A 19,856-nucleotide genomic window follows, 5' to 3' on the forward strand; every position below is an offset into this window, starting at 1 on the left:
CCTGCCGATACACCCGGCAGCACGTGCAAAACTGCGGAGTTGGCCTCTCCCGGCCGGTGCTCGCGCCTCTTCCTTCCTAATTCGTGTCCTTCGTGGCGTTTTTTTTTCCAAATGGGCACTTTCGCTTGCATTAAAATACCTGTTCAGGCAGATGTCCTTTCTCCTCCATGGTTTTCTTTTTTTCTTTTCTTTATTTTTTTGAGACAGTGTCTCACTCTACCCAGGCTGGAGTGCAGTGGTGCAGTCTCTGCTCACTGCCGCCTTGACCTCCCGCGCTCAAGTCGTTCTCCCACCTCAACCTGCTAAGTAGCTGGGACCACCATGCCTGGCTAATTTTAAAATATTTCGCAGAGACAGGGTCTCCCTGTGTTGCCCAGACTGGTCTTAAACTCCTGGGCTCAAGTGATCCACCAGCCTCAGCCTCCCAAAGTGCTTGGATTACAGCCATGAGCCTCCAGGCCCCAGCTTATCCAGTGGTTTACCTTTCTCTCCACTGTGAATGGTGCTGTGTGTGGTCTGTAAGTTTTGTGTGTGTGCATTTTGATGCATTGTAACTTTTTATAATAGATTTGTATATATTTTGTGGTAGTAAATGATGAAATAGCATCTACATATGGTCTCTGCATTCATGACATGCCTTTTCTTAATTTTTTGGATATTTCTAAGCCGTGTGGCTCATCCGCAAGTTTTTTCAAATTGTCGCATATCTCCAAAAGTTTCCTAATACATTTGTTGAAAAAAATGTGCGTATTTAAGTGAATGCACGCCGTTTGAAGCCACGTTGGTCAAGGTGACCCCTTCGCATGTGTCACGGAGAGGAGGGGCGGGAGGTGAGGGAGGCTGCCCGCCCTGTGCAGAAAGCCCTCACTGCACGGCCTCAGTGGTTTCTGCGGACTGCCACGTGAAGTGCGAAGAAGACAGCAGGTCCTCAGATAACCACGTTTCTGTCAACATCATTTCCTTACAGCGTGGATGAGGGAAAAAAACTGGTTTTGTTTCCAGGAGCCTGTCAGTGACACGAAGTGAGGACTTCTGTAGTTTCCTCTGCCTCCCTTTTTATGTCTGAGGGTCAGCGGGTGGGACAGTTCCAGAACGGAGGTTCCTTCTCGCTGGGAGAGCCTGGCAGACGGACCGCGGAGAGGGTGGAGGGGCCAGAGGAGGCAGAGCGCCAGCCCTGAGGCTCGCTGTCCCTCTCTTGGCCTCTGGGGTCTTGGAGCTCGGTGTCCTCATCTGCCAAGTAGGGGCGGTGACATTCACACCATAGCCTTTGATGGAAGCTCAAGAGGGATAAGGTGGGTCCGAGTGCTTCTAAAGCATTAAGTGCTGAAGAAACTGCACAGAGGCCATGGTAGCGGGCTGGGTAAGGAGTGATCAGTGTGGGGCTGTGAGGGGCACTGCCCTTCCACTGCGTCATTTCACACAACCCCCTGAGCACTGGCCAGGGACCTCCTGTGCGCGGGGATGGGCTGCCAGGCTGATTGGAGAGGATCCCTACCTTCCAAGGGCAGAGCCCTCTGGTCTAGTGGAGAGACGGTGTGAAATATGTTGGGAAGATGAAGATAATTTGCTTTTACAAAGCATTGATTTTCTGCATCTTGAAGGAGGTAGCATGTCCTGTGGGAGCCTTTGGAAGGGAATTGGTGGAATGATCTCTCTGCTCCGCAGGTGTTTGTCTCAGGGTGTAGCAGGTGCAGGTTTGGGCTGCAGCGTCTGACCTGCGTGACGGGGAGTCTTCATTCGCCACAGTAGGATGGGGGCGTATTCTGGTCACACACTAGTCGGAGTTGGGCACACCTGTTAGGAGGTTTGCCCTCCACGCTTGAGGCGCGTGCTATGTGGACCTGAGGGACTTTGGAGCCTTCCTCGGCCTCTGCAAGCGTCAGAGTCCCCCTCTGTAGGATCCTGTGTTTGTCACCAGGCCACTCCCGTGGTAGATAATTTGGTCAGAAAGCTTTGTCAACTTTAAAGGGCTGTGTAAATTTACCACCCATGGAAACAAGGCTGGTAGGAGGCTTTTCCTGCCAATGAAATGAGGCCTGGGCAGGGAGTCAGGGAAGGCCTCGCTGAATAGGTATTACCTGTGTTCACATCGTGAAATCAATGGGAAAACAGCCACGAACAGATCAGTGGAAGGAGTTCTGCCAGGGAAGAGATGGGGCGAAGGTGGGAAAACAGCCACGAACAAATCAGTGGAAGGAGTTCCGCCAGGGAAGAGACGGGGCGAAGGCCCAGGGGTGGTGGGGTGGAGGTCAGGCCTGTGCATGGCTGGAGGGGGAGAGGAGAGGACAAGTGAACGGAGCAGTGCTGGGTCCGGCGGATCCTGCGGAGACTGGGACTCTCTCCCAGGCGCCTTCCAGCTGGGTTCAGAATGTTAGAATTACGTACTTAAATCTTGAGTTGAATGTTTACTTGCTTATCACGGAAGAGTAACAGGTAGAAACAACCAGCAGACATTTGGTCTTGGGAATTTGAAGCCTCGTTGGAGAGGCAGAGCCTGTGAAGAGCCGGTGACAGGGTGGGTTTGTGGCCCGACGTGATGAGGATGCCGTCACGGAGGCCGACTGCTGAGGCTCGTGTGTTTTTGGGCAGTGCCCTGCGGTGGATGAGCTGGATGGGAGTGGGGGCACAGGAATCAGGGAGCAGTTGTGAGGCCTGGATCTGATCGTGCCTCTGTTCCTCATGGGCTCAGCCCTTTGGCACCTGGGATTCTGCATTCCAGGTGTTACAGAGTTGTTTACTGCAGGGCTGACAGCCATTCCCACCAGCCACATTGAACTCTTCACATTCTCTCTAGCGCTGCATGAGATTCAGGAGGGTTATTAAATTTTAGGTGTTTTTGAGATGGAGTCTCGCTCTGATGCCTGGCTGGAGTGCAGTGGCATGATCTCGGCTCACTGCAAGCTCCACCTCTCGGGTTCACGCCATTCTCCTGCCTCAGCCTCCCGAGTAGCTAGGACTACAGGCGCCCGCCACCTCGCCCGGCTAGTTTTTTGTATTTTTAATAGAGACGGGGTTTCACCGTGTTAGCCAGGATGGTCTCAATCTCCTGACCTCGTGATCCACCTGCCTCGGCCTCCCAAAGTGCTGAGATTACAGGCGTGAGCCACCGCACCCGGCCGGGAGGGTTATTTAAAAAGAGCAGCATTGGCCGGGTGCGGTGACTCACACCTGTAATCCCAGCACTTTGGGAGGCTGAGGCAGGTGGATCACGAGGTCAGGAGATCGAGACCATCCTGGCTAACACGGTGAAACCCCGTCTCTACTAAAAATACAAAAATTAGCCGGGCGTGGTGGTGGGCGCCTGTAAGTCCCAGCTACTCGGGAGGCTGAGGCAGGAGAATGGCATGAACCCGGGAGGCGGAGCTTGCAGTGAGCGGAGATCACACCACTGGGCAACACAGCGAGACTCCATCTCAAAAAAAAAAAAAAAAGGTAGCACCACCTGGCCTGGGCCCAGACTGTCCAAGCAGCCTTCGCCCGAGGTGCTGGGAGAGTTCCATGGCCGCTGTGCAGGGCACTGTGTTGCCACCTTGTACCAAGATCCATGGGAAGATAGAAACTAGGAAAATTGCAGGGGAGGTGGCCAGAGGAGGAAAGGGTGTGGTGTGGCCAGCAAGTGCCTGGGGCAGCGAGGACGTGCTGTGTGTGTGTTTGTAAGTAACGTGCACTGAGGACAAATCTGAGAAACCACAGATGGGGCCAGATCCCACCATGAAAACCAAATCCTGGCGAACATCTTGGAACGTTTTCTTCTTCCCGTCTTATGTTTTTGCTGTTTCTAGGCCAGCTTGATTGTGTCACACGGCCGTGACACGTGTGCAGTTTGGGCTCTCAGAGCAACTTTTTGTTTTCTTACGTGTTATTTCTGGGCACAAAGGTGCTTTATTTTTTTATTTTTTTTTATTATTAGACTTTAAGTTCTAGGGTGCATGTGCACAACGTGCAGGTTTGTTACATATGTATACATGTGCCATGTTGGTGTGCTGCACCCATTAACTCGTCATTTACATTAGGTATATCTCCTAATGGTATCCACCCCCCCACAATAGGCCCTGGTGTGTGATGTTCCCCTTCCTGTATCCAAGTGATCTCATTGTTCAGTTCCCACCTATGAGTGAGAACATGCAGTGTTTGGTTTTTCTGTTCTTGCGATAGTTTGCTGAGAATGATGGTTTCCAGCTGCATCCATGTCCCTACAAAGGACACAAACTCATCCTTTTTTTTTTTTTTTTTTTTTTTTTTTTTAGACGGAGTCTCACTGTGTCTCCCAGGCTGGAGTGCAGTGGCGTGATCTCGGCTTACTGCAAGCTCCGCCTCCCGGGTTCACACCATTCTCCCGCCTCAGCCTCCCAAGTAGCTGAGACTACAGGCGCCCGCCACCACGCCCGGCTAGGTTTTTTTTTTTTGTATTTTTAGTAGAGACGGGGTTTCACCATGTTAGCCAGGATGGTCTCGATCTCCTGACCTCGTGATCCACCCGCCTCGGCCTCCCAAAGTGCTGGGATTACAGGCTTGAGCCACCGCGCCCGGCCAAACTCATCCTTTTTTATGGCTGCATAGTATCTGGGCACAAAAGTGCTTTTTAAAAAAAAAAAAAAAAAAAAAAAGTGTGGAATAAAAATGTGTCGTAGAAATTCCCAATAAACAGAATGAAACCATGTGGAATTGTGAGCCAGATAAAAGGCCACAGAAATGAGACACTTCGCCAGGACACACGGGCTAAGGAGCCGAGGCTGTAGAGGGGTCACCGGTGGGCAGCCTACGGCGGGGCTGCTGGGAGCACCTTCTGTTTCCGTGTCCCCTGCCGTCTGCTGTGCTGACTGGATGAGAGCGCGAACCCTCTGCCGCAGTTCCATGTGGTCTGAGGCTTGAGGAAGGTGTGGCCGGGGATGCAGGGAGCTCACGTGGCTTTTCCCTCATCCACTGAAAGTGGCCTCGAAACGTGAATTGGTTTCACTTAGCCAGCGTAAGCAGGAACAGTATTTGATCATTGTTTCTGAAAGAGGTTTCTTTATTGTTGTTGTTGTTGTTTTTAAATTACAGAGAGAAAAGACCAGTATCTTAAACAAAGCTGTGGTATATTACGTAGAAAAATAGCAATCTGGGCTGGGCGCGGTGGCTCAAGCCTGTAATCCCAGCACTCTGGGAGGCCGAGACGGGTGGATCACGAGGTCAGGAGATCGAGACCATCCTGGCTAACACGGTGAAACCCCGTCTCTACTAAAAATACAAAAAACGAGCCGGGCGTGGTGGCGGGCGCCTGTAGTCCCAGCTACTCGGGAGGCTGAGGCAGGAGAATGGCATAAACCCAGGAGGCGGAGCTTGCAGTGAGCCGAGATCCAACCACTGCACTCCAGCCTGGGCAACAGAGCAAGACTCCGTCTCAAAAAAAAACAAAAAAATAGCAATCTGAACCACTAACACACACAAGCCTTCATATTTGTAGTGTCTGTGATACGTTCCGTCTCTTCCAGGCCTGCTTTTAACAGAACCTCTGAAGTTTGAGATCATAGCTTGTTCTCAGAGAAGACATCTTACTCTTTCGACATGATTTATAGTCGAATCATTGATTTAGACAAGGGGTCAGAATCAGAATACAAGTCTACAAAGAGCCTTATCAGTGTCTCAGTGACAGGCAGACATACATTCCCATTCAGAAATCACTGGGCTTCTGGTCGCAAGGCTGTGCCACGGCAGCGTCCCACGTGGCTCGCTCCGTTCCTCCAGGCAGGTCCGTTGGCTGGGCGCCTGGGTCTTGCCTGTGTACCTGCCTCTCCCACGGTGCGGCGTGCCCTGCCACACCGCTGACTCTGCCACGGCCTCCACGCTCCATGATAGCCAGCGCCCATCCCTTGACCCATTGGTGCCCTTTTAGGCTGTCCCCTCAAAGTCTCAGGGCCTGGAAGGACCCCTACAGGGTGAGGAGCTGGGAAATGTTTGTGAATTGTTGGCAGTGCAATTTTTACATCCCAGAGAAAGAACACACATCTTTTAAAAAGAAAACCTCAGTGGTGAGCTTCAGAAACCATGACTTTGATACTGGTGACTGAAGCACGAGCCGGGCACTCTCCTTCCTCGTGTGAGTCGTTCCTCTGGGTTGCAGTGAGGGCAGGTCTCTCTTTACAGAATTGTCCCAGCTCATCATGAACAAACGGTGAGAGATGACACGTCACCATTTCACTGCAGCCCTAGTGCATTAATGCATTTAGGTCGTGATCACTAAGGAGAGAGGTGTCGCCGGCCTCTGCGTGGAAGCCTGCCCCACTGCCTACAAAGTAATCTCACCAAACAAATTAGACAGGCGTCGAGATCTGAGTACCCTGTTTCAGAAAAGCCAGGAGTCCAGGGTGCTGTCGGTCAAACCCAGAGAAGGAAAGTGCCAGGACCCACAAGAGCAACCAACAAGCCTGGCTGGGGTCTCGATTCAAACAAACTTTAAACAAATGAACATATAGGGACTTTTTGTTGTTGTTTTTTAAGACAGAGCCTCCCTGTGTTGCTGGCTCACTGTAGCCTCTGCCTTCTGGGCTCAAACGGTCCTCCCACCTCAGCCTCTCAAGTAGCTGGGACCACAGGTGTGTGCCACCAATGCCCAGCTAATTTTTTGTGTGTTTTTTTTTTAAGAGACAGGGTTTTACCATGTTGCCCAGGCGGGTGTCAAACTCCTGAGCTTAAACCTTACCTCCTTGGCCTCCCAAAGTGCTGGGATTCCAGGCATGAGCTGCCATGTCCAGTGGAGAGTCCTCATCTTTCAGAGGTAAAGCCTGGTAGATTTCGTGTGGAAATGACGTGCTGTCTGAGATTTGCTTTGGGACAGTTCTGGAAGTGGGTGGAGGCTTTGGCAAAACAGGATTCACCTTGAGCTGATAATTATTGATCTAAGAGGTAGGATGTGTGGGATTTGTTACATTTTTATCTCTATTTTACTTTCATGTTAGAAATTTTCCATAGTAAAAACTTTAGAGTTAGGAACAAAATATTAAAGTAAAAACTTTAGAGATAGGAACAAAAAAATATGGCTCCTTTTAGCCTCCCCAAAATGGCACAGGTGTTCCCGGGTTTGTGGGCAGTGCCTGGGATGGGGTTGGAAACCACTTCACATGTGTCTGTGTGCACGTCCTTGCCCTGAAAGACCCTGCTCAGGTGCTGCCAGTACCTGCTCGCTGGAGTGAGAACATGGGAAAGTTTTTACCAAACAGCCTGGACCACGTCTGATTAATCTACACATACTTGCTTGCTGTCCTGATGAAGTGCCGGCCGCTGACAGCCGCTTCTGTAACCAGCGCTTTTCATCCATCAGGGTGTCATTTAATTAGGGGACCACAGCCTCGTCCCTGCTCCGTGATGTGCAAGTTCAGCACAAATCTGCTTGTTCTGTGACCATCTGTGGTAGGAGAGGCATCATGCTGTTGGTGGAGGTTCTCTTTCCTAGCTCCACATAGACGCTCTGTGTGGTGAGGGCCTAACTGATGACGTAGAAGGGGTAGGTGGGCTGGTCTCTTAGGTGTCTGCAGCCTGGAGTGGGGACCGCTGGGTCCTGGGCTTCCCGAGAGTTCAGTGCTCACCACACTGAAGGTCATGCTCCTGCTTTTCAGACTGGGCCAGCGCCATCCGCGTGGCGGCTCTGGACTGCATGGAAGAGAAGAACCAGGCCGTGTGCCATGACTATGACATCCACTTCTACCCCACCTTCCGGGTGAGTATCACGGGGTTTCTTGTATGTTGAAATTCGCCACATCGTAGTGCCTGTGTTTTGGCCTCTCTGGCTCTCTCCTTGAAACTTTGTAGGAATTGTAGGAACTGATGTTTGCTAGGGGCAGCTCTTGTTCCACCCTGTTGTGCTGCAGAAGTGTCTGTGGGACTGTCCATGCTCACACAGCCCCGGTCACATGGCGGGGATGCGTGAAAAGACCTCCTGCAGCCTGCGTGGCCAGAGGGCGCAAGGACACCAGGAGCACAAGGGCCGGCACCCCAGCCTGAAGCCACGCATGTGGTCCGTGTACCACGGGGCTCCCCTCGGTGGAAGACACACACGTGCACTCACACACACACCCACAGGGCCTCTGCCTTCCTGAGCCAGGGTCAGCCCCACAGAAGACAAGGCTGTGCCCGTTGCTCCCACTAGGGGGCAGAGGTACCTGTGACCTGTTGCAGGCCCGTGCATAGCATGTGTGTACACGCCGGTGCCGCTGCCTCCTGCACGCCTTGACATGGACATCTCCAGAAATGTAGGCGCCTTGGGCCCACTTCCCAGGAAACTCTGCGCCCCCGTCCTTGTCAGCCCTGGTGCCTTGCTGTGTGGTGTGGTGTCACGTCATGGTGGCTTCCCTTGTGTTTTGGGGGCTGTTGTTTTCACTGTGCTGGCAGCACCTGTGGTCCTGCCCCAACAGGTGCCACGCTGGGCAGCACCGGTGCCAGCCCCGCCCCAGGGCCTCTCGGGGCCTGTGTCGCACGCTTGCTTGCCTGCCCCTGCGTGTGATTACGTCAGGATGGCTTCCTGTTTTGTTTTAGCTTCAGACACAGGTCACGCTGTGCTGTGTGTAAACTTTTGGGCCTTCTTTCCATTACTTAATGGGACGTTGCTCAGATCCACTACGATGCTCATTGGATGGGATTGTCCAGTGATGTCACTCTGAGAACCAGAACCCCCCGTTGCCAGGCATGTGGCCTCTTCGAGGCTTTGGTGGCTTTAAATAGCACTGCTGTATTCATTCCCGGGCACGGGAAGAGCCGAGGCTGGGAGAGAAGCCACTGGGCCGCGAACCAGGTCTGTGCACAACAGACCTGCAGGGCCAGCAGCGTCAGGCAGTTTCGTGCTCGCCCAGGGAGCGGTGCAGTCAGAAGCACCGGCAGCTTCATTTGCATTTCCCTGGCGGCTGCGGTACCAGCACATCAGGCTTCATGGGCCGTGGGTGTCACGGGTGAAGTGTCTGCCTGTCGTCTGCACATTTCCCTCTTGGCTGGCCGGTGCTTTTCTTACCGACCTGATCTCCGCCATCCTGTAACCTTGTCTCGTCGCTGTCTTTGATGTGCCCTTTGATGAAGAAAGTTTTTAATTTTAACCTAAGAACCCCGTCATCCACTGAGAGGTACTGCATAGTGTCTCCTCCTCCTGCAGATCTCTGTGTGGTTACAGCTAACGTTACAGCTCACCATTAGGACACACGCTCACTACCAAGTCCCGGAGAGCTGTGTCTTTAGTGATTCCAGCCCAGTGGAACTGTCTTTTGCTTCTAGCCCTGTTGGGTCAGAAGATGTCAATGACGGGACTGCTGATTGGAGCTAACCTTAGCCCCCTCGTAAATCTGACAGGAAACACTAATATGCACAGAGACACGGAGAAGCGTGTGGTTTGTCAATTTATGAAAACTTTCCAAAGGAAATTGAGTAAAGCTCCTTCTCTAAGGTGCCAGTCGTTTTGTTGCTTAAACACATATGCAGATGCCCACGCAAGGCTGCCTCTTACTTGTCTGTGTGTTTCCTCTTAGTATTTTAAAGCATTTACCAAGGAGTTTACAACTGGAGAAAATTTTAAAGGTAAGGACATAAGCCTTGTATTTTAGTCCCTGCGATTCCCCTCCTAAACCTGCTAAAGACACGTGGTCCCAGAGCCTGGGGAGCTCCCAGCCTGGGCCAGCACCTTTGCCTCTGCTGACCTTTCCTGCCTGCTTTCCCTCAAGAGTTCAGACGTTAATAGCTTCAAAGAGAAATTTTCATTTTGTGATTTGCCTTGCTTGGCAAATATGGTAGTAAAAACTTTTTCAGAGTAAATTTGTTATTATAAAAATATCTGGAGATGTACAGATCACATGTACACACCCGATGAATTTTTGCAAACCACCTCACCCAGGCGAGCATCACCCAGTGTGATCAGACCCCTCAGGCCGCACCTGGGGGGGCTCTGCCTGTAAGTGGCCTGGTGGAATTGCCTGGCCTGCTCCTTGCCACGCCCTGGGGGGACTCTGCCTGCAAGTGACCCAGTGGAGCTGCCTGGCCTGCTCCTCACCGCGCCGTGTCTTGCCGTCTGCCTCTGTTGCCTGTCCGTGTGGCCCACCCATGCGTGTCTCATTGCCGTGTGGTCTCCAGTTGTGTGAATCCCGTGCTGTCTGTACCACGCCTGTAGGTGGCATTGGGCACACCCGCTGGGATTGCACACATTGCGGCCACCTGCACCCTGCTGTCTTTGGACCCCGGGCTGGGACGGGGCTGCTGTCCCTGGGTGTGCACCTGCCCCTCGAGGACAGCTGCACACACCTCTGACCCTGGTGTGCTTCCGGCAGGACCCGACCGAGAGCTGCGAACAGTCAGACAGACCATGATTGACTTCCTGCAGAACCACACGGAAGGAAGCCGGCCGCCTGCCTGCCCGCCCCTGGACCCCATTCAGTGAGTAGCTCCAGGAAGAAGGTGGCTGTTAGACTCACGTTGAGCTGTGCGAGAAGTGTAATAGGTTTCTCTTAAGTGATGTGGCCACTGGAATGTGGTGGGCAACTCGCTGCTGTTGACAGCACTAAAAGCCTCTTTTTTTTCTCTTGAAAGGCCCAGTGATGTTCTTTCCCTCCTTGACAACCATGGCAGCCATTACGTGGCTATTGTCTTTGAAAGCAACAGCTCCTACCTTGGACGGGAGGTACGGCCTCTGCGTGGGCTCCAGATGTCACACGTGGTGTGATTGGGGTTGGCGGTGCATCTTTGATGAGATTCGTGGATGCCGGTCACTGCGTCGGCGTCTTGTGTCCTGTCTGTGGCTTTAGGTCTTGTTCATTATCGGAAGCGTAGTTAACGTTACTCAGCAAAGTCACTGGTGTCTGGAGAAGACTGTTAGGAGGAACGAGCTTGGCGGTGGGAGGGGTTCGGAAGGTGGCCTAACCCCAGGTTTGAAACTAACAGAGGGCTTTGCAGAAGAGCTCATTTTTACGACAGGCTCAGCTCACCTTGAGGTCATTCTGTATTTCGCATGCAGTATTGCTGAGATTTTTTCATTGCTATATTCTGAACGCTTGACATTTTTGCCAAATCCAAGATTCCGTAAAACGTCATTTCTTTCATCGTCATACTTTGATTTCACACGTACAGTTCTGAAGCCTCGCTTTTGGCCAGGTCTAAATAAGGTCCAGGGACCAGGTGCAGGGGCAGCCCAGGTTGAGTCATTATTGCCAAGTCTTTCCGGAGACGAAAGGCCTCACCGCGCACACGTTCGCCCAGCGCTCACCCTGAGCTTCTCCTCCTCCTCCTTGCAACCTGATAGGCAACTGTTTTTCTGTCCACTGGGGGGGCCTAGCGTTGAGTGGAGGAAACAGCGTTGCCCCTGCGAGGGCTTTTGGAGACACACTTGGGAAGGAAGCTGCAGACACCCGCGCTGCGACCATCTCGCTTCGTGCCCTGGCTGCCCTCCTGGCACCCCAGCCCCACCCCCTCCAGGTTTGGTGGTGATGCCAGGATGCCTTCCCGTGGTTGGCAGGGTTCTCCGTGGAGGGCTGAGGAACCGCTAGCGGTGTGTGGCTCTCCCAGACCCCTCGCCCTTGTCCCAAGGCCCCTCATGCCTTTGCTGTCTCAGGCAGGGCCTCCACACACGCACACCAGAGGCAGGGGTTCCCCCGAGCAGAGGTGGGTGTGGGCCCGTGTTGCACGCTCCCCTACCTCCCTGGCGTGCTGCTGCGTTCGGGGCAGCCAGGCTCCACCCGTGCAGGAGGAGTGCTCTTCAGCACAGAGTCACGGCACGGCCCAGGCACCAGTGCGGCCCAAGAGTAGTGATCAGCTCTTCGAAGACACACCCAGCTCAGGAGAGGCACGGCCACTCGGGGCGCCCAGTTCACCGCTTTAGCTAGGGCCCTTGGTTTGAGGAGCAGCTGGTTTTGTTGCTCTCTAAGAGAAGGAAAGACGTACGCCCGATGTGGTGTTGGCGCACACGGCGTTTCTTCCGAAATGCTGAGATGCCAGTCCTGTGCTCTCTCTGCCACCGAGACCCTGTTGCTGCCCCTTCAGCCTGAGCACAACCAGACAGGAGCAGGGTGGCTGGGGAGGAGTGGCAGCTCGAGGCCTGCTGCCCCGGCCACGAAGCTTCCACACGGGGGACAGGAGCGTGAGGCCATGGGGCGTGGCTGCTGTGTACAAGGACTCACTTGACCAGTGTCAGTGTTGTTAGAGGTGCCCTGGTTTTAGAAAGTCAAGTGCAAATTCATGGATAAGGGTGTTCTTTGATTGGTCTGTAAAATTGCCAAATAACACTGGTTTCTGCGCATGGCGTGTGTGCCATCGGTTGCCTTAAAGTGCGATAGGAATTCAGATGTGCGTGAGGATGTGAGTGAGGGTCTTGCCTGCAGGGGGCACACTCCGTGCCCTTCTGGGAAAGGTTCCCTGCAAGGCCATGTATCTGCACGTCGTGTTTTCTGAGAAGCTGCCCGCCCCTGTGGAAGTGTCACTGTGTTCTCACCCCCCAGGTGATCTTAGACCTGATCCCATATGAAGGCATCGTGGTGGTCCGGGCGCTGGATGGGGACAAAGCATTTCTGGAGAAGCTCGGTGTTTCCTCAGTTCCTGCGTGTTACCTGATCTACCCAAATGGGTCGCATGGATTGATTAACGTGTGAGTGCCCTGTGGGATCTGGGAACCCGGTGATGTGCGGAGTTACTGAACAGAGGCTCCGAGTAGACCACGCAAGTCTGGTGTGAGATCCGGGGAGCCCTGGCCCCTCTGCCCAACTTCCCTGGGCAGATTTGGGCCCTGGCTCTCAGCCCTTGGGTATTGCTGATCTGTGCTGTGTTTTTGTGGATTTCTGTTTTCTCACTGCTGTGTCCCTGCACCTGGGAGGGGCCTGGCGTGGTGACTCACCAAGAGCCGCAGAGGAAACCGTGGCTAAACCCGCACATGCACAAGGGCTGCTGGGCCAGTGCTTCGGGAGCAGCAGATGCTCCTCAAACATGGCTCTGGGTAGACTCTGGGCTGCAGTTCGATCTGTATCTGGGGCTGGCAGGCAAGCCCGTGTGCCTGCCTCTGCAGAATGAGAAGTAGGGGTGGGCACCAGGCCCTGCCCCTCACGTTCTGCTCTCTTCTCTGAGAACCGCAGAACCTTGGCAAGCCATTTGCCTCTGCGCGGAGTGCCCGTGTGCCCCTCAGATAAGCCCTTCGCCTCTGCACGGAGTGCCCGTGTGCCCCTCAGATAAGCCCTTCGCCTCTGCACGGAGTGCCCGTGTGCCCCTCAGATAAGCCCTTCGCCTCTGCACGGAGTGCCCGTGTGCCCCTCAGATAAGCTCTTTGCCTCTGCGCGGAGTGCCCGTGTGCCCTTCAGATAAGCCCAACAAAAAAGTAAACAACTTGAATAAGGTTAGAAAAACAGTGAGAGCCGGGCGCGGTGGCTCAAGCCTGTAATCCCAGCACTTTGGGAGGCCGAGACGGGCGGATCACGAGGTCAGGAGTTCGAGACCATCCTGGCTAACATGGTGAAACCCCGTCTCTACTAAAAAATACAAAAAACTAGCCGGGCGAGGTGGTGGGCGCCTGTAGTCCCGGCTACTCGGGAGGCTGAGGCAGGAGAATGGCGTAAAAACCCGGGAGGCAGAGCTTGCAGTGAGCTGAGATCCGGCCACTGCACTCCACCCTGGGCGACACAGCGAGTCTCCGTCTCAAAAAAAAAAAAAAAAAAAAAAAAAAAAAAACAGTGAGAAAAATGAGGCTGGGCACAGGTGCATCATTTGAGTCTAGGAGTTCGAGACCAGCCCAGGCAACATAGTGAGACCCCGCCTATACTAAAAATAAAAAACTAGCCGGGCCTGGTGGTGTGTGCCTGTAGTCCCAGCTACTCAGGAGGCTGAGGTGGGAGGATTGCTTGAGCCTCAGAGGTCAAGGCTGCAGTGAGCTAAGATCATACCACTGCACTCCAGCCTGGGCAACAGAACCAGACCCTGCCTCAAAAAAAAAAAAAAGAAAAAGAAAAAAAAAAAGATTGAGAAAGTTAAGTAACATCCTGAGGCTGGAGGGAACCCGGCCTCCTCACCTTGGGGAGAAGGACAGCATGAGGCCGGCCTTGCCCCACACTGGGTGGCCCCTTTCCCTGGCCTGAAGCCGCAGCGCCTCCGGCATGTGCGGGTTTAGCCACGGTTGACTCTGTGGCTCTTGGTGGCTCACCACACCAGGCTCCTAGGTGCAGGGACACATCAGTGAAGATAGGACATGTTTCCTGTCTCTTGGGGCTTCCAGTTTAGCCTCTTCAAAGATCGACTGGGGCATGGAGGGCGCCCTACAGAAGCCCCGAAGACCGCAGCTTCTTAGGTATTTTTCTGTCCTTTTGAAAAGGAGACCAGGCGTGGTGGCTTACCCCTGTCATCCCAGCACTTTGGGAGGCTGAGGTGAGAGGATTACTTGAGCCCAGGAGTCTGAGACCAGCCCAGGTTGATAATGAGACTCCAGACTATGAAAAATAAAACATTAGCTGGATGTGGCGGAGAGTGCCTGTGGCCACAGCTACTCAGGGTGCTGAGGTGGGAGGATCATTTGAGCCCAGGAGGTTGAGGCTGCAGTGAGCTGAGATTGCACCACTGCACTCCAGCCTGGGCAACAGAGCAAGATCCTGTCTCAAAAATAGGTAAGTGGAAATAGATAAAGCTAGAATTCAGGGTAACCAGAGAGGCTATTGAGCTTGTTAGGAGATGCTCTGAGTGCTTGGGGACCCCGCTGTGCCAACAAGGTGGCCCATTCCAGGCCTGGGGCACAGCACTGCCCTTGGCAGAGCGGCCTGAACCACTGCCAGATGTTTGTTTAGTGTTAAAAGTATCATATAGACAACTTCTTAGTGTCAAATAATGTTAGTAGTTTTATAGATATTTCAATATTTTTGCAAATATCACTGCTACATGCTGTCTTTGGAAACAAGCTCCGCGTCACACTGAAGTGCTCGATAATGGCATTGAGGGTGTCCTCAGAAGGCGGCTCCACCCTGTCCACACGGGGCGGGCACACAGGGGGCTCAGCTCCACCCTGTCCACACGGGGCGGGCACACACGGGGCTCAGCTCCACCCTGTCCACGCAGGGGGCTCAGCTCCACCCTGTCCACACGGGGCGGGCACGCAGAGGGCTCAGGGGCCTGACTTGAGGGAGGGGCTGGCGTCCACCCCAGGCCCCGACTTCCAGATGCCCCACTCAGGGCTGGCAGATTGTGGGCGCGTCGGCGAAGGCTCTTAGGCATGTCGGAAATCTCAGTCAGAATAAAGCTGATCTTGGCAGATGCTCAACCCAGCTTTACAAAACGCCTTAAGTTCCCCACAAACATAAATGAGTCATAGTACTTATGACAAGTGGAACTGGCTATAAATCTGTGGATTTGGTGTGTCTCCTCTTATCCCCAGGTGGAAGCTCAGCCGCGGCCCAGGCGGGGTGTCGGCTGTCCCCACGGACCCCCAGTCCCCAGTACATGCCCGAAGAATGGATGGGGTGGCCCAGAGCTTTCCTGAATGCCGGGGGCTCCTGCTTCAGGATTTTATAAAGGAGGCTCTTCTCACCTTTGCCCTCCCCTTTCTCACAGCGTGAAGCCTCTGCGGGCCTTCTTTTCCTCTTACCTGAAGTCATTGCCGGATGTGAGGAAAAAATCGCTTTCCTTGCCTGAAAAGCCAAACAAAGAAGAAAATTCAGAAGTCGTGGTTTGGAGAGAATTTGACAAGCAAGTATTCATTTTGAACTGAAGCCCCCGGGGCACAGCGCGGGTAGACCGCAGGCTGCGTGCTTGCTGGGCGGGCTCACTCAGAAACCCACCCCAGCCGCTGAGGGCCGCTCAGGAGCCCTCCCCGGGGGCCCCGGGAGTCCGTGGGGAGGAGCCAGGCCAGGGAGAGGTGCTGTGGAGGGAAAGGTTGGGTGTTCCCTGACTCTGCCGTGTCCCGTCGTAGGTCCAAGCTGTACACGGCGGACCTGGAGTCAGGGCTGCACTACCTCCTGCGGGTGGAGCTGGCAGCCCACAAGTCCCTGGCTGGAGCAGAGCTGAAGACGCTCAAGGACTTTGTGACTGTCTTGGCTAAGGTTTGGGACGGCTCTGGTCTGGGCTGCGTGTGGGAATTTGGCCCTGCACAGAGTGGGCCCTGGGGGCCGTCAGACGCTGCCGGGGCTCCGCCGTCTCCACTGAGGTGCTCTCCACCCTGCTTTGTCCGCTCAGGCCCGTGCCCCAACTCATTCCACCCGTTCCCGAGTGCCTCCTGCGTCCCATGCTGTTCCCAGCACTGGGGCTGGGGCGGTGGCTGTGGAGAGGGGCGGGGCCATGAGCGAAGCACCTGTTGGAAAAGCCCAGCTCTGGCTTCCTGGAGAGGAGACGGAGGAGGGAACGGAGGCGCACACCTCAGCTGGCTCTCGGAGGAGCGGTGCACAGGGGCTGGGCGGGAGAGGGAAAGGCAGGGGCGGTGCAGATCCAGGTGGGGTGTGCACCTGCTCTGCCAGCCAGGTTCAGGGAGGGGTCCTGGGGGCTTCACACTCAGCACTGTCACAAGCACAGATGTGGTGTCTGAAACCACTGAAGGGGTTGCCAGGAGTGGGCAGAGATATGCAGCCCAACAGAGCTCAGGCCTGGCTGTGCCCAGGGCCAGGCTGAAGAGGACCAGCCAAGGAGGTGGCCAGGTGTAACTCCATGAGCTCACTTACTTGTCACTGTCTAAATGACCAGGGGGCTTAGGCTTAAACTATTTCTCTTGCCAAAAATAAGATGCTAGTGATAGAATAATTTATAGTCAGCACTTTGGATAGAGTTTACTTACAATGTGATTTGTGAAAAGTACAGGAAGCCTTGAAGGACCCGAGGCCCCGCAGATGAATGCACGAGCATCGCCTCGGCAGGTTTTTACCCCACGGTGCCATCCAGAGTTCAGAAATCTCTAGCTGCCCTCGTTTCCTTTAAGAAAGTGTCCTGCTAATCTGTCCATCATATTAGCGGCGGACAGTGTGGCTCTTAGTGGTGATGGCCGCCGGCTAATTCGCTGGAGTCACACAGCTGTTGCTAGGCAGACCTGCTCTCCTCTCCCCGCTTCTCTGTCTTCCCCCTCAGTCTAGTTAGGCCTGGAGCTTTTACACTTGTGCTCTAGGTAACTCCTTAGGCCAGGGTATTAGTAAGTTATTCTTGATATTTTTCTGAACTTTATTTGGATGTCCAAAATAAATTTGATACTGGTAAATTAATCATGGTACTTTTTAACCTGCATGGGAGAGTAATATATTGGACTGAGCTGAAGATGCCGGCGTTTCTGGTCTGGCATCGCCACCATGAGCTTCAGCTCGGGTTTTCGGAGCTCTTTCGGCAGCCTGCGTTTTGCATGGTTTGTGGTGCAGCAGCTGATCGGAGTTCCTCCTAAAAAGACAGAGCCCTGGGATCTTCTCAGCCAGATGCCTCCCTAAGCTGTGTTGATATCAGCCAGCCTCACAGCCCACACGAGGCCACAGGCAGTTAGCCCCGGCTGCCGGCACCTATGCACTGCCGCGCGCCCTTCACACAGTCAGCGATGACGGAAGGGAAGCCCAGCGGGCAGGCAGGTGGGGTCAGCGCAGCTCCTGGTGAGGAAGGCAGAATAAATCAGCAAGCCCCCGCCAGTTCCATGATGAGTCACACACCGTGACCTTGCCTGTCACCTGGAGGGAGCGAGGCTGTGGGCACAGGTGGGTGAGCTGCAGGCATGGGCTGGAGAAAGGCATGGCCGTGGGCGCAGGCTGTCCTGGGGAGAGGTGCTGGCTGGACGCCTGCCCCACAGCCCCTCAGGTTTCCTGCCTCCCATCAGAGAAACCCGAGTTCTGAGAGGCCCGGTCCTAGGTTCAGCCCCTCCGCAGATGGAGTTGCTTGTACCCGGAGGTGCTGTGTCCGGCGGTGGGGGCGGGCCCGGGTTGGGTCTGTAGCTCTCCAGTGGCTCCTTCCTCTTGCAGCTGTTCCCTGGACGACCGCCAGTCAGGAAACTGTTGGAGACGCTGCAGGAGTGGCTGGCCAGCCTTCCCCTGGACAGGATCCCCTACAACGCTGTGCTCGACCTGGTCAACAACAAGATGCGGGTGAGCCCCAGAACCCTTGCCAGCCACGCCGCGCCCTCCTTCCCTCGCCCTTAACTGTGATGAAGGGGAGCAGCGACTTACTGTCTCCCTGACAGCGTCATGGCTACGGCCTCGTGTCTGCCTTGGCAGCGTCATGCTGGGGCTTCAGTTTGAGGACAGCTCACCAAAAGTGCACTGTGACCACCTGTCCTTTGGACAAAATGGGGTTTTCTCAAGCAGTGTAGTACTTGGGCTTTTTAAATTTAGTAAGCCAATCTAAGGAAAAAAGTTATATTCAGTAAGTGTGGGCAGTCCTGCCGGAGCTTTCCCCAAGACCAGCTGCCAGCAGGTGCCAGTCTTCACTCAGGGGACCAGCACCCTGAGCGGTCCTGGCACTCCCTCTTGCCGTTCCCTCCTTAGTCCAGATCAGCAGCTTCTCTGTGGCCCCCAGAGCATTTAGTCACAGGCAGTAAACCCACCATGCTGCTTGTCCGACGCCCCCGTGGCCAGCGTGGCCGGCGTGGTCAGCGTGGCCGGCGTGGTCAGCGTGTCCGGCGTGGTCAGTGGCACACAGCAGGTCTTCTGGGAATCCTATAAGGTGCACTTAGCGTGCTGTGACTTTGCCAGCCTTGTCATTCGCTGGCTGCAGCTGAGAAGCAGACGGTGCTGGGCTGCTTGCCCAAGTCCGTCTTCCACCTTGACTCCACTCTGAGCTGGAGGTCATGGGCACACCCTCTCACGTGACTGTGACGTAGGACATCTCCCTCTAGCGCGCGTCCCAGGCTCAGGAGTCCTTAGGGAGGGAAAGGTGGATGAGACACAAAACCAAACCGAACGGAATCTGCCCAGGGCTCACAGCCCTCCCAGGCCAGCAGTCACCCGCTCTGAGGGCCACCCCATTGCTTCTCCAAAGTGAACACGCCTTGTTTCTTCTGGCCGAGGGTTATTTGAGGGTTGAGCTTTTGTATGTTGTTAGTTGCCTTTTCTCTTAATACTGTCCTTACAACTAATTCTAATTGAAAAGGTGAATCCTTTTTATGCTTAACACTACTGGTTTATCAAGATACAGAAGAGCTCGCTCTCCTCTTCAGAGTGGCTGGAGAGCTCCTTTAGTAAAGGAGACCATTTCCTCTCATTTGTTTTATTGAATTTAAATCTGCGTACGGTAGGAGGCACAGATCTTGTGTGTACAGTTGATACAGCTTCAGTAAACCACACCCCCATTAACCACCCCCCCAGTCAAGAAGGTATCTGTCGACTGTTTTTAATTTCAACAATTATCTTTTATTTTTTGGGTTTTTTTTTTTTTTTTTTTCAGATTTCTGGAATATTCCTTACTAATCACATAAAGTGGGTTGGATGTCAAGGAAGCCGATCTGAGTTGAGGGGTTACCCGTGTTCTCTCTGGAAGCTGTTCCACACTTTGACTGTTGAAGCCTCAACCCACCCAGACGCCCTGGTTGGCACAGGTAAGCTGTCCCTGTCCAGGCCGGAGGGGCCGACGGACTGCCCGACACGTTAACCCAGCCGGTGTGTGCGAAGGCGCGTACTGCTGTATGTGAGGCAGCGTGTCGCCAGGGCACCGAGGCAGGGGAACCGCACCTCAGACTCCGCCCACAGGCAACTTACCCAGGGCTGTGGCTGCGGGGGCAACAGTTCCCCTTGTCAGAACTCACAAGGATGTGCGTGGCTAACGTGCAGGAAATAAACCATGGAGAAGAAAGGGAATGCCGGCTGGGAATTTTCCTGCAGTGTAAACTCCCTGTTTTTTGCTCTAAAAAGACAGAATAGGCCGGGCGTGGTGGCTGAAGCCTGTAATCCCAGCACTTTGGGAGGCCGAGACGGGCGGATCATGAGGTCAGGAGATCG

General features: G+C 54.2%; 1 protein-coding gene across 1 annotated transcript in view; it reads left to right on the forward strand.

Annotated features, from left to right (window-relative positions):
- QSOX2 (quiescin sulfhydryl oxidase 2) overlaps positions 1–19,856 on the forward strand; it is a 40,710-nt gene that overhangs the window by 11,899 nt on the left and 8,955 nt on the right. The window contains exons 2-10 of the mRNA XM_005580445.4: positions 7,596–7,696; positions 9,489–9,537; positions 10,281–10,386; positions 10,540–10,630; positions 12,441–12,586; positions 15,520–15,654; positions 15,878–16,007; positions 17,886–18,008; positions 19,306–19,456. Of these exons, the coding sequence (XP_005580502.3) occupies positions 7,596–7,696; positions 9,489–9,537; positions 10,281–10,386; positions 10,540–10,630; positions 12,441–12,586; positions 15,520–15,654; positions 15,878–16,007; positions 17,886–18,008; positions 19,306–19,456 (1,032 nt within the window). The remainder of the gene's footprint in view (positions 1–7,595; positions 7,697–9,488; positions 9,538–10,280; positions 10,387–10,539; positions 10,631–12,440; positions 12,587–15,519; positions 15,655–15,877; positions 16,008–17,885; positions 18,009–19,305; positions 19,457–19,856) is intronic.

The sequence above is a fragment of the Macaca fascicularis genome, chromosome 15, assembly GCF_037993035.2.
Source record: "Macaca fascicularis isolate 582-1 chromosome 15, T2T-MFA8v1.1".
In the NCBI taxonomy this organism is placed as follows: Eukaryota; Metazoa; Chordata; class Mammalia; order Primates; family Cercopithecidae; genus Macaca; species Macaca fascicularis.